Source organism: Ostrea edulis, chromosome 6, assembly GCF_947568905.1.
Source record: "Ostrea edulis chromosome 6, xbOstEdul1.1, whole genome shotgun sequence".
Taxonomy (NCBI): Eukaryota; Metazoa; Mollusca; class Bivalvia; order Ostreida; family Ostreidae; genus Ostrea; species Ostrea edulis.
In genome coordinates, this window is record NC_079169.1 from 77,657,708 (window position 1) to 77,672,789 (window position 15,082).

Consider the following 15,082-nt stretch of genomic DNA (forward strand, 5'->3'; position numbering starts at 1 on the left):
TTGTCATTATTTTGTTCTAGAACAAATTAACTTTCGCTAAAAATATGGAGAAAATACAACTCCTAACAATTATCTTGATATCGTCTGGCATTGTTTTGATGGCCATTTCGTTCGGGGTGGGAGTGGCGAGTCTGCTAGGGGAATATTGGATCGATTATGCTTTCACCACTACTACGTCCGCTACGGTGAATGGCATGCCGGCGACAGTAAATGTGGTAGGGAAAGCTAACATCGGCTTGTTCACCACCTGTTACAATGTAGATACCACCACCACCGTCACTTCTATATTTGGATCTAGCACCACCACTCTTAATGCTAACAACTGTGTGGACTCTGACACCACCGGATACCTCAGTAAAGGTTTGTCATCTTTGTAAAGGTTTGTCATCTTTGTAAAGGTCTCTCATCTTGTAAATGTTTGTCATCTTTGTAAAGATTTGTCATCTTTGTAAAGGTTTGTCATATTTGTAAAGGTTTGTCATCTTTGTAAAGGTCTCTCATCTTTGTAAAGGTTTGTCATCTTTGTAAAGGTTTGTCATCTTTGTAAAGGTATCTCCTCTTTGTAAAGGTTTGTCATCTTTGTAAAGTAAAGGTTTGTCATCTTTGTAAAGGTTTGTCATCTTTGTAAAGGTCTCTCGTCTTTGTAAAGTTTTGTCATCTTTGTAAAGGTATCTCGTCTTTGTAAAGGTTTGTCATCTTTGTAAAGGTCCCTCGTCTTTGTAAAGGTTTTTTGTCATCTTTGTAAAGGTCTCTCGTCTTTGTAAAGGTTTGTCATCTTTGTAAAGGTATCTCGTCTTTGTAAAGGTTTGTCATCTTTGTAAAGGTCCCTCGTCTTTGTAAAGGTTTTTTGTCATCTTTGTAAAGGTCTCTCATCTTTGTAAAGGTTTGTCATCTTTGTAAAGGTATCTCATCTTTGTAAAGGTCTCTCGTCTTTGTAAAGGTTTGTCATCTTTGTAAAGGTTTGTCATCTTTGTAAAGGTTTGTCATCTTTGTAAAGGTTTGTCATCTTTAATCGTCATTTATTCACATTGTCGGGAATGTTTCCTGTAGAAGTTTTTTTAATCAATGATTTTCTATGGTTCTGGTCTTGTGCAGTATACATGTACTCTGTTCTGAAAAGTCATGAATACGGAATATTTACCATTTTAAGCATGTACTAACATCAGTACTTAGGGAATGACTAAAATACCGAAAACTGTCTATAGTTATAAGTGATGGGGAATATCTAAAATACAGAAAACTGTGTATAGTTATAAGTGATGGGGAATATCTAAAATACAGAAAATTGTTTATAGTTATAAGTGATGGGGAATATCTAAAATACAGAAAACTGTGTATAGTTATAAGTGATGGGGAATGTCTAAAATACCGAAAACTGTGTATAGTTATAAGTGATGGGGAATATTTAGAATACAGAAAACTGTCTATAGTTATAAGTGATGGGGAATGTTTCTAAATACCGAAAACTGTCTATAGTTATAAGTGATCGGGAATGTTTAGAATACAGAAAACTGTCTATAGTTATAAGTGATGGGGAATATTTCTAAATACCGAAAACTGTCTATAGTTACATGTATAAGTGATGGAGAATATTTCTAAAATACAGAAAACTGTCTATAGTTATAAGTGATGGGGAATATTTCTAAATACCGAAAACTGTTTATAGTTATAAGTGATGGGGAATGTTTAGAATACAGAAAACTGTCTATAGTTATAAGTGATGGGGAATATCTAAAATACAGAAAACTGTGTATAGTTATAAGTGATGGGGAATATTTCTAAAATACAGAAAACTGTCTATAGTTATAAGTGATGGGGAATATTTCTAAATACCGAAAACTGTCTAAAGTTATAAGTGATGGGGAATATCTAAAATACAGAAAACTGTGTATAGTTATAAGTGATGGGGAATGTTTAGAATACAGAAAACTGTCTATAGTTATAAGTGATGGGGAATATCTAAAATACAGAAAACTGTCTATAGTTATAAGTGATGGGGAATATTTCTAAAATACAGAAAACTGTCTATAGTTATAAGTGATGGGGAATATTTCTAAATACCGAAAACTGTCTATAGTTATAAGTGATGGGGAATATCTAAAATACAGAAAACTGTGTATAGTTATAAGTGATGGGGAATGTTTAGAATACAGAAAACTGTCTATAGTTATAAGTGATGGGGAATATCTAAAATACAGAAAACTGTGTATAGTTATAAGTGATGGGGAATATCTAAAATACAGAAAACTGTCTATAGTTATAAGTGATGGGGAATATCTAAAATACAGAAAACTGTCTATAGTTACATGTATAAGTGATGGGGAATATTTCTAAATACCGAAAACTGTGTATAGTTATAAGTGATCGGGAATGTTTAGAATACAGAAAACTGTCAATAGTTATAAGTGATGGGGAATATCTAAAATGCAGTAAACTGACTATACTTATAAGTGATGAGATATCTAGAATACAGAAAACTGTTTATAGTTATAAGTGATGGGGAATATCTAAAATATAGAAAACTGTGTATAGTTATAAGTGATGGGGAATATCTAAAATATAGAAAACTGTCTATAGTTATAAGTGATGGGGAATATTTCTAAAATACCGAAAACTGTCTATAGTTATAAGTGATGGGGAATGTTTAGAATACAGAAAACTGTCAATAGTTATAAGTGATGGGGAATATCTAAAATATAGAAAACTGTGTATAGTTATAAGTGATGGGGAATATCTAAAATACAGAAAACTGTGCATAGTTATAAGTGATGGGGAATGTTTAGAATACAGAAAACTGACTATAGTTATAAGTGATGGGGAATATTTAGAATACAGAAAACTGACTATAGTTATAAGTGATGGGGAATATTTAGAATACAGAAAACTGACTATAGTTATAAGTGATGGGGAATATCTAAAATACAGAAAACTGTCTATAGTTATAAGTGATGGGGAATATCTAAAATACAGAAAACTGTGTATAGTTATAAGTGATGGGGAATATCTAAAATACAGAAAACTGTGTATAGTTATAAGTGATGGGGAATATCTAAAATACAGAAAACTGTGTATAGTTATAAGTGATGGGGAATATCTAAAATACCGAAAACTGTGTATAGTTATAAGTGATGGGGAATATCTAAAATACAGAAAACTGTGTATAGTTATAAGTGATGGGGAATATCTAAAATACAGAAAACTGTGTATAGTTATAAGTGATGGGGAATATCTAAAATACAGAAAACTGTCTATAGTTATAAGTGATGGGGAATATCTAAAATACAGAAAACTGTCTATAGTTATAAGTGATGGGGAATATTTAGAATACAGAAAACTGTCTATAGTTATAAGTGATGGGGAATATTTAGAATACAGAAAACTGTGTATAGTTATAAGTGATGGGGAATGTTTAGAATACAGAAAACTGTGTATAGTTATAAGTGATGGGGAATATCTAAAATACAGAAAACTGTGTATAGTTATAAGTGATGGGGAATGTTTCTAAATACCGAAAACTGTGTATAGTTATAAGTGATGGGGAATGTTTAGAATACAGAAAACTGTGTATAGTTATAAGTGATCGGGAATATCTAAAATACAGAAAACTGTCTATAGTTATAAGTGATGGGGAATGTCTAAAATACAGAAAACTGTCTATAGTTATAAGTGATGGGGGAATTTCTAAAATACAGAAAAAGGTGTACAGTTAAAAGTGATGGGGAATATTTCTAAATACCGAAAACTGTCTATAGTTACATGTATAAGTGATGGGGAATATTTCTAAAATACAGAAAACTGTTTATAGTTATAAGTGATCGGGAATGTTTAGAATACAGAAAACTGTCTATAGTTATAAGTGATGGGGAATATTTCTAAAATACAGAAAACTGTTTATAGTTATAAGTGATGGGGAATATTTCTAAATACCGAAAACTGTCTATAGTTACATGTATAAGTGATGGAGAATATTTCTAAAATACAGAAAACTGTGTATAGTTATAAGTGATGGGGAATATTTCTAAAATACAGAAAACTGTCTATAGTTATAAGTGATGGGGAATGTTTAGAATACAGAAAACTGTGTATAGTTATAAGTGATGGGGAATATCTAAAATACAGAAAACTGTGTATAGTTATAAGTGATGGGGAATATCTAAAATACAGAAAACTGTGCATAGTTATAAGTGATGGGGAATGTTTAGAATACAGAAAACTGTGTATAGTTATAAGTGATGGGGAATATCTAAAATACAGAAAACTGTGTATAGTTATAAGTGATGGGGAATATCTAAAATACAGAAAACTGTTTATAGTTATAAGTGATGGGGAATGTTTAGAATACAGAAAACTGTGTATAGTTATAAGTGATGGGGAATATCTAAAATGCAGTAAACTGTCTATAGTTAAAAGTGATGGGGAATATCTAAAATACAGAAAACTGACTATAGTTATAAGTGATGGGGAATATCTAGAATATAGAAAACTGTGTATAGTTATAAGTGATGGGGAATATCTAAAATACAGAAAACTGTCTATAGTTATAAGTGATGGGGAATGTTTAGAATACAGAAAACTGACTATAGTTATAAGTGATGGGGAATATCTAAAATACAGAAAACTGTGTATAGTTATAAGTGATGGGGAATATTTAGAATACAGAAAACTGTCAATAGTTATAAGTGATGGGGAATATCTAAAATACAGAAAACTGTGTATAGTTATAAGTGATGGGGAATATCTAAAATACAGAAAACTGTGTATAGTTATAAGTGATGGGGAATATTTAGAATACAGAAAACTGTGTATAGTTATAAGTGATGGGGAATGTTTCTAAATACCGAAAACTGTGTATAGTTATAAGTGATGGGGAATATTTAAAATACAGAAAACTGTCAATAGTTATAAGTGATGGGGAATATCTAAAATACAGAAAACTGTGTATAGTTATAAGTGATGGGGAATGTTTAGAATACAGAAAACTGTGTATAGTTATAAGTGATGGGGAATATATAAAATACAGAAAACTGTGTATAGTTATAAGTGATGGGGAATATCTAAAATACAGAAAACTGTGCATAGTTATAAGTGATGGGGAATGTTTAGAATACAGAAAACTGTGTATAGTTATAAGTGATGGGGAATATATAAAATACAGAAAACTGTGTATAGTTATAAGTGATGGGGAATATCTAAAATACAGAAAACTGTGTATAGTTATAAGTGATGGGGAATATTTAGAATACAGAAAACTGTGTATAGTTATAAGTGATGGGGAATATCTAAAATACAGAAAACTGTGTATAGTTATAAGTGATGGGGAATATCTAAAATACAGAAAACTGTCTATAGTTATAAGTGATGGGGAATATTTCTAAATACCGAAAACTGTGTATAGTTATAAGTGATCGGGAATGTTTAGAATACAGAAAACTGTCTATAGTTATAAGTGGTGGGGAATATCTAAAATACAGAAAACTGTTTATAGTTATAAGTGATGAAGAATATTTCTAAATACCGAAAACTATCTATAGTTACATGTATAAGTGATGGGGAATATTTATAAATACCGAAAACTGTTTATAGTTATAAGTGATGGGGAATATCTAAAATACAGAAAACTGTGTATAGTTATAAGTGATGGGGAATATCTAAAATACAGAAAACTGTCTATAGTTATAAGTGACGGGGAATATCTAAAATATAGAAAACTGTGTATAGTTATAAGTGATGGGGAATATCTAAAATACAGAAAACTGTGTATAGTTATAAGTGATGGGAAATATCTAAAATACAGAAAACTGTGTATAGTTATAAGTGATGGGGAATATTTAGAATACAGAAAACTGTCTATAGTTATAAGTGATGGGGAATATCTAAAATACAGAAAACTGTGTATAGTTATAAGTGATGGGGAATATCTAAAATACAGAAAACTGTGTATAGTTATAAGTGATGGGGAATATCTAAAATACAGAAAACTGTCTATAGTTATAAGTGATGGGGAATATTTCTAAATACCGAAAACTGTCTATAGTTACATGTATAAGTGATAGGGAATATTTCTAAAATACAGAAAACTGTGTATAGTTATAAGTGATGGGGAATGTTTAGAATACAGAAAACTGTGTATAGTTATAAGTGATGGGGAATATCTAAAATACAGAAAACTGACTATAGTTATAAGTGATGGGGAATGTTTAGAATACAGAAAACTGACTATAGTTATAAGTGATGGGGAATATCTAAAATACAGAAAACTGACTATAGTTATAAGTGATGGGGAATATCTAGAATATAGAAAACTGTGTATAGTTATAAGTGATGGGGAATATCTAAAATACAGAAAACTGTCTATAGTTATAAGTGATGGGGAATGTTTAGAATAAAGAAAACTGACTATAGTTATAAGTGATGGGGAATATCTAAAATACAGAAAACTGTGTATAGTTATAAGTGATGGGGAATATCTAAAATACAGAAAACTGTGTATAGTTATAAGTGATGGGGAATATCTAAAATACAGAAAACTGTCTATAGTTATAAGTGATGGGGAATATTTAGAATACAGAAAACTGTGTATAGTTATAAGTGATGGGGAATATCTAAAATACAGAAAACTGTGTATAGTTATAAGTGATGGGGAATATCTAAAATACAGAAAACTGTGTATAGTTATAAGTGATGGGGAATATCTAAAATACAGAAAACTGTGTATAGTTATAAGTGATGGGGAATATTTAGAATACAGAAAACTGTGTATAGTTATAAGTGATGGGGAATGTTTAGAATACAGAAAACTGTCTATAGTTATAAGTGATGGTGAATATCTAAAATACAGAAAACTGTTTATAGTTATAAGTGATGGGGAATATCTAAAATACAGAAAACTGTCTATAGTTATAAGTGATGGGGAATATCTAAAATACAGAAAACTGTGCATAGTTATAAGTGATGGGGAATATCTAAAATACAGAAAACTGTGTATAGTTATAAGTGATGGGGAATATTTCTAAATACCGAAAACTGTGTATAGTTATAAGTGATGGGGAATATCTAAAATACCGAAAACTGACTATAGTTATAAGTGATGGGGAATATTTCTAAATACCGAAAACTGTCTATAGTTATAAGTGATGGGGAATATCTAAAATACAGAAAACTGTGTATAGTTATAAGTGATGGGGAATATTTAGAATACAGAAAACTGTGTATAGTTATAAGTGATGGGGAATGTTTAGAATACAGAAAACTGTCAATAGTTATAAGTGATGGGGAATATCTAGAATATAGAAAACTGTCTATAGTCATAAGTGATGGGGAATATCTAAAATACCGAAAACTCTCAATAGTTATAAGTGATGGGGAATGTTTAGAATACAAAAAACTGGGTATAGTTATAAGTGATGGGGGAATATCTAGAATACAGAAAACTGTGTATAGTTATAAGTGATGGGGAATATCTAAAATACAGAAAACTGTCTATAGTTATAAGTGATGGGGAATATCTAAAATACAGAAAACTGTGTATAGTTATAAGTGATGGGGAATATCTAAAATACAGAAAACTGTGTATAGTTATAAGTGATGGGGAATATCTAAAATACAGAAAACTGTGTATAGTTATAAGTGATGGGGAATGTTTAGAATACAAAAAAACTGTGTATAGTTATAAGTGATGGGGAATATCTAGAATACAGAAAACTGTGTATAGTTATAAGTGATGGGGAATATCTAAAATACAGAAAACTGTGTATAGTTATAAGTGATGGGGAATATTTAGAATACAGAAAACTGTGTATAGTTATAAGTGATGGGGAATATCTAAAATACAGAAAACTGTGTATAGTTATAAGTGATGGGGAATGTTTCTAAATACCGAAAACTGTCTATAGTTATAAGGATGGGGAATATCTAAAATACAGAAAACTGTGTATAGTTATAAGTGATGGGGAATATCTAAAATACAGAAAACTGTGTATAGTTATAAGTGATGGGGAATATCTAAAATACAGAAAACTGTGTATAGTTATAAGTGATGGGGAATATCTAAAATACAGAAAACTGTGTATAGTTATAAGTGATGGGGAATATCTAAAATACAGAAAACTGTGCATAGTTATAAGTGATGGGGAATATCTAAAATACAGAAAACTGTGTATAGTTATAAGTGATGGGGAATATCTAAAATACAGAAAACTGTGTATAGTTATAAGTGATGGGGAATATTTAGAATACAGAAAACTGTGTATAGTTATAAGTGATGGGGAATATCTAAAATACAGAAACCTGTCTATAGTTATAAGTGATGGGGAATATCTAAAATACAGAAAACTGTGTATAGTTATAAGTGATGGGGAATATCTAAAATACAGAAAACTGTGTATAGTTATAAGTGATGGGGAATATTTAGAATACAGAAAACTGTGTATAGTTATAAGTGATGGGGAATATCTAAAATACAGAAACCTGTCTATAGTTATAAGTGATGGGGAATATCTAAAATACAGAAAACTGTGTATAGTTATAAGTGATGGGGAATATCTAAAACACAGAAACCTGTCTATAGTTATAAGTGATGGGGAATATCTAGAATACAGAAAACTGTCTATAGTTATAAGGACATTAGACAATTCACAGGAGAAACTACCCAACAAATCTAGGAAATAAGCCGTTCTAGAAAAAAAAAGTTTTAGCCAATAAGAATGGGAAAATGTCTACCTATAAAGAAGGTTAATTAAACATATATGTATGATAAAAAGTGCACGGAAACAATCATTGAACCTTCGTGTACAGGTGTACATATGCAAATAGGAAACCTGGTCAAGTACTATGCTGTGGTCGAATATGCACCTGGGCGGTTGGGCAGAATCATCAAGACTTTCATGTGTTTTAAATTCTTTCAACGTAACATAGACATGTTCTAGAAGGCTGATTTAATGAAATGAAAATTACATTTTTATTGTAACAGGTTTGACAGACACGATCCAATAACGAAGAAAAACAACAACCGTGAATTAAACGGCACATTATGTAAATTAAATTGAAAAATTAAATCAATAGCACAAACAACTTCAGAGTCTCTCTCTCTCTCTCTCTCTCTCTCTCTCTCTCTCTCTCTCTCTCTCTCTCTCTCTCTCTTTACTGCACGATCGTATAACTCGGCGTAAGCATGACATTTACACAATAGTTTTATCGCGCGTCATCGCTGTTTTCTACACGCGTAGGATCCTACCGGATAAACAGTATCAATTTTTATTCCTCATAGAACTCCGTACAAACTTTCGTCCCTCTCTTTCTTTCTCCAATCTAATATATTGATCTTAGGCAAATGTCCGCCAACATTTGAAAATTCATTCCAAGCGCTGATAAAAAAAAAAATAAAGCACATAACCTGTGTAGGATTCCATTGCGTTTATTATAGGTGATGAAATGAAATGAATGCCTCTCATTGCAACATTTGTCTGATTGGAGATTTTAACTCCTGGGTTGCCGACGAAGATGATTAATATGAAATGAACAATTTTTCAGAGTATGAAATCCATCTAGATGATTTTGATTTAGATTATCTTACGGACAAAGACAAGTTAGATGAAATGAATGTCAGTCGAAAACTTAATAGACGACGAATTTTATAACCTATGTTTTGTCATGCCAATATTTAAGACTTTCGAACAATGTACGTATCGCAAAAATTTCATTACAGACCAAATATCATAAAATTTCACGATTTATCTCCTTCTCAGAATTTCAATTTACAAGATTTGTCGAGGCTGGATACTTTAACTGAACTCTTATATGTTTGCTTATCCCATGTAATTATGATAGGTAGATTTGAACTGATCTCAGCGAGATTTGTCGAGGCTGGATAATCTAACTGAACTTTTCCATAGAGGCTAGTCCAAATATCCTGCCTCGACGAATATCGCCGAGATCATCGTCGGAAACCCACGGTCGGTCGCAAAAGGCGTGGGTTTCCGAAGATGCGATGTGATTAGTTTAAACATAGTATTAGCGTTTTAATTTCACAGTGGAAACAGCGAAATTAAATACAGATATCAAAACAATGTTATGCACAGTGTCAAAACGGCAAAAATTAAATAATACATTCTACATTCCTTTTGGTTCATCACCTTTGATTGTTTAGGTTTTTCCTCCTTTTTGCGCTTTGTAAATTGCATTGCTTTCTGGATTTCTTCGCTATACTGTGAGTACTCTTTTTGGAATGTTTCAGACACAGTGCAGACGATCCAGTCAGTAGGTCAGGTGGCCGGCGTGTTCCTGGGACTAGGCCTTGTCGCCGGTATAGTCGTTCTTGTGCTTTTCATCCTGAAGAAACTCGCCAAGCCTCTCTGTTTCGCCACTCTCGTTCCAGCTGTACTAGCCTTCATTTCAGGTTAGAACATTTTCGTTTAAAAGTAACATTCTTTTCGATAGCTGGAACTTGCTTTTATGTCTATATTTTAATGAAAACATACACATCAGTGTTATAACATTTCAAAATGTGATCATGGCGCAAAACGCGATATAAAATCATGGTAGCCCAAAGTTGATACGTGTATGTAAAAACTTATACGGTACCAATTTTGATGCACCAGATGCGCATTTCGACAAATAATGTCTCTTCAGTGATGCTCAACTGAAATGTTTGAAATCCGAAATAACAATGAAGTTTTAGAGCTATTATAGCCAAAAACAGCGTGCCAAAAAAAGTAGAGTCAAATTCGTCTAAGGATAAGAGCTATGCATGAGGGAGATAATCCTTAACTTTGAAATGAATTTCTAAATTTTATAACAGCAATTAAATATACATCCGTATTTTCAAGCTAGTAACGAAGTACTTAGCTACTGGGCTGTAGAGACCCTCGGGGACTAAAAGTCCACCAGCAGAGGCCTCGACCCAGGGGTCATAATGTAAAACTTATTCGGTACCAATTTTGATGCACCAGATGCGCATTTCGACAAATAATGTCTCTTCAGTGATGTTTGAAATCCGAAATAACATTGAAGTTTTAGAGCTATTATAGCCAAAAACAGCGTGCCAAAAAAAGTAGAGTCAAATTCGTCTAAGGATAAGAGCTATGCATGAGGGAGATAATCCTTAATTTTGAAATGAACTTCTAAATTTTATAACAGCAATTAAATATACATCCGTATTTTCAAGCTAGTATGTTGATGCATGTTCTCAGGACTGTGTAAAATTTCTAATAATGCAATGTGAGAAAGAGAGGTTCACCAACCCCAAAAAAGCAGCTTCTCAATCTGACTAAAGTACAGAGCTATATAAGTGTGTACTGTAGTCAGATTGGCAGTTTGTCCATTAACATTATTTTCTATGATGTACCCTGAATTTTACAGTACAGAGCTATATAGGTCTGTACTGTAGTCAGATTGGCAGCTTGTCCTTTAACATTATTTTTCTATGATTTACCCTGAATTTTACAGTACCAGTCAAAAGACAATCAGTGAATGACCGAACAAAGTAAAAGTCTATAAAATAATCCCCAGTTCTAATAAACGCTTATTCAATACCCCGTCTTGATATGTATTTTCAGCCATCATGTTAATATCAGCTCTGGTAGTTTTGAATGGAGAACTTACAAGTGATATGAAACTGAGCGAAACTTCGAATCTTGGAATCGTGTCCCTAGTCTTTGCCATTCTAGCCACAGTGGCCTACTCGGTGGCAGCTGCCTTTATCATCAAAGGAGCACTGGTCGCCAAAACGGGCCCCATGAAGGAACAATCTACCACAAAAGATGAGAATATTACACAGAGTGAGGACAAGTCTGCTGAGGCTACTCCATGATACACATTCCCCCTGTCGCTGTTGTTGAGGACGTGATTTTTGTTAAATAGAGATTTGATTAGGGGCCACAAATGAAGCTTGTGTTGTGGATGACTTGTTGGTACGCGTATAGTACTTTCTTTCACACTATATCTGTCAGGAATACTAAATGTACATGGTATATAAGGATATGCTTTTCTAAGGTTACAACGACTGTTTATCAACAGGGCTAAAGAAAACTGGTCTTTCGTTTGAAGGTCATAGTCGAATTCTTGTTGTAAAATTAGTACATCTTTCTAGGAAAGAAATATATTTCACAATATACTTTCATGAAAATGAAGAAAAAATATCTGTTTATTTGAGTTTAATTCAACAAGCATGAATATACTGGATCATTCTTTAGATAGGGATGTTGGAGAGACTTGATATTATATATGTACATAATATTTTGGTATGCATAGTATTATAATTGATTCTAATAAATTGCGACTCCCAAGTAGGCGACAAATTCAGAGAATTCGCTTGCTGCTCAAGTGTACATTTAATTGTCAATATTTTGTTGTGAGTTTTCAATAAAATTGAAAAGGAGCAAACAATTCTTCACTTTCATAAATTGTTAACAAGAGTACCGCAAACGGTACAATATACACCCGTCGGACACACAGTTGCTTGTGGACAGGACTTCCGGTACCCCCCTTCTTTTATTTTTAAATGTTCAATTCCTTGGGTATTTCGGACGTATTTTTGATAAAATATGTAACTTCAGAGTTTATCTATTTCAATGGAATACACAAATCTCGCATAGAAACCGTTTTTAAAAATGTCATATCACCGATCATAATATATGAACATATATTATGATCAGTGATATGACATTTTTAAAACGGTTTCTATGCGAGATTTGTGTATTCCATTGAAATAGATAAACTCTGAAGTTACATATTTTATCAAAAATACATCCGAAATACCCAAGGAATTGAACATTTAAAAATAAAAGAAGGGGGGTACCGGAAGTCCTGTCCACAAGCACCTGTGGTCGGACAGTGAAATTCAACCTGGAAGCATATTGTGCACTCTGAATTGATACAACACACATTCTGAATAGAAAAGCTTTAAAGTGGGTCATGGTGCACCAATCCATCTGACATGTGAACTGATTGTGCATTTCTCCGAGAGTGAGGTTGAAACAAAATGTCAGTGCAATATCTATGATGATAAAAAGTCCAGGAAACCATTTGATCTACTTTTAGCCCTAAAGTAGGCCATGGTGCACCAATTAAGTTGAAATGTGAACTGATTATGTATTTCTCTGAAAGGGAGGTTGTGACTAAATTTCAGAGCAATACCTGTGACCATACCAAAAACAATCTGGAAAACTGTTTGACCTACTTCTACACCTAAAGTACTGTAGGTCATTGTGTGCCAATCCAGCTGGAATGTTAACTGCACTTGTCTTCCTCCAAGAGGAAGCATTTGACTAAATATCAGGGCAGCATCTGTATCCGTAATGAAAAATGTCTGACCCATTTTTCAGTCCAAAAGTAGGTCAAGGATGGACCAATCCAGTTGAAATGTTAACTGAACTTGTATTCCTCTGAGAGGAAGCCTTTGACTAAATATCAGGGCAATATCTGTATCTGTAATGAAAAAAAGCCCGGAAAACTGTCCGACCTATTTTTTAGTCCAAAAGTAGGTCAAGGATGGACCAATCCAGTTGAAATGTTAACTGAACTTGTATTCCTCTGAGAGGAAGCCTTTGACTAAATATCAGGGCAATATCTGTATCTGTAATGAAAAAAGCCCGGAAAACTGTCCGACCTATTTTTTAGTCCAAAAGTAGGTCAAGGATGGACCAATCCAGCTGAAATGTAAACTGAACTTGTATTCCTCTGAGAGGAAGCCTTTGACTAAATGTCAAGGCAATATTTGTATCCAAAAGGAAAAAAGCCCAGAAAACTGATTGACCTACTTTTAGTCCTAATGTAGGTCATGGATGAACGGACCAATCCAACTGAAATGCAAACTGAACTTGTATTCCTCTTATGTGTAAATTTCAGGACAATATCTGTGTCTGTAACGAAAAGTCCTGAAAACTGTTTGACCTACTTGTAGCCCTAAAGTAGGTCGAGGATGGACCAATCCAGCTGAAATGCATATTCATTCTTACAATTCTTGAGGGAGATATTGTGACTAAATTTCAAAGTTGTACATGTATCCAATACGGAAAAAAGTCCGGAAAACATGACCCAGGACGGACAGCCAACCAGCCGGACGAATGCAGACAGCGCCTTAACATAATACGTCCCATCTAATAATAGGCCTAAATTAATCGAGGAGAGATTTACCTGTTAAATTTATTTCTGAAAAGATGGATTTATTTCACACACTCACGCATTCGTGCATGTGTGTACATATCAACAGATGTTCACTATTCAGACTATCTTTGTTACAATTACAGTTTTATTAATGTTTGTTAGTTTTATTTTTTATTTTCAATTGCTGTTGCATGTGTATTATTACTAATGCTACCATGGCTATTGCAAAGATCAAAGGAATACCGTGGATTCTGTGATATACATACATGTACCTTCATACATAATAACTGACTGAGAAAATTTATACTCATCTCACTCGTACATGTTGTAAAACAAATTCATAAATGACTGAAGAACATATGTCATTTATTACAAAACAATCATCTGCATTCCCAGAGCGATACACATGTAAACATTGCGATGCACCTTTTTCTTCAACTTTGTATTCAAAGCAATTAATATAATCCATCAACATTAAAGTAATATTTGAAATATATTTTCAAAATAGAATTAGAATACCCCTACCATCTCACCTTTTTTATCAGCAAAAAAACGATGAAGGCCTTTTTGGAAACTGCCATGACGTCACAAAGACCTAATTCGTAGTTATATGAGAAAATGATTGGTTGTATATTTGTGAGCCGTAGTAAAATAGAAATAAAGTTCTTGTTTTCGTGTATGTTGCAGGATAACCCCCTTGGTCTCGAAATGTTGATTTGAAATATAAAAGCCTTGGCTAACGCCTCAGCTTTTTACATTTCAAATCAACATTTCAAGAATAAAAAGGTTATCCTGCAACATATACGAAAACATGATAATTATTTCTTAATTCTAACCCTCCCCCTCATTATATTCATGCAGGATTATTGATTGATTGAATATTGTTTAACGTCCCTCTCAAGAATCTTTCACTCATATGGAGACGTCACCATTGCGGTGAAGGGCATTATCATCTCGACAGACTTCACCACCAATCTTTCAT

At 32.9% G+C, this 15,082-nt stretch overlaps 1 protein-coding gene across 1 annotated transcript; it reads left to right on the plus strand.

The window, feature by feature from the left end:
* Positions 1-44: 44 nt before the first annotated feature.
* LOC125645971 (uncharacterized) lies at positions 45-12,377 on the plus strand. Its single transcript, XM_048872029.2, has 3 exons — positions 45-360; positions 10,232-10,393; positions 11,553-12,377. Exons 1-3 carry the CDS (start codon positions 45-47, stop codon positions 11,804-11,806), a joined length of 732 nt encoding a protein of 243 aa, XP_048727986.2. The 3' UTR covers positions 11,807-12,377.
* The last annotated feature ends 2,705 nt before the right edge of the window (positions 12,378-15,082 follow it).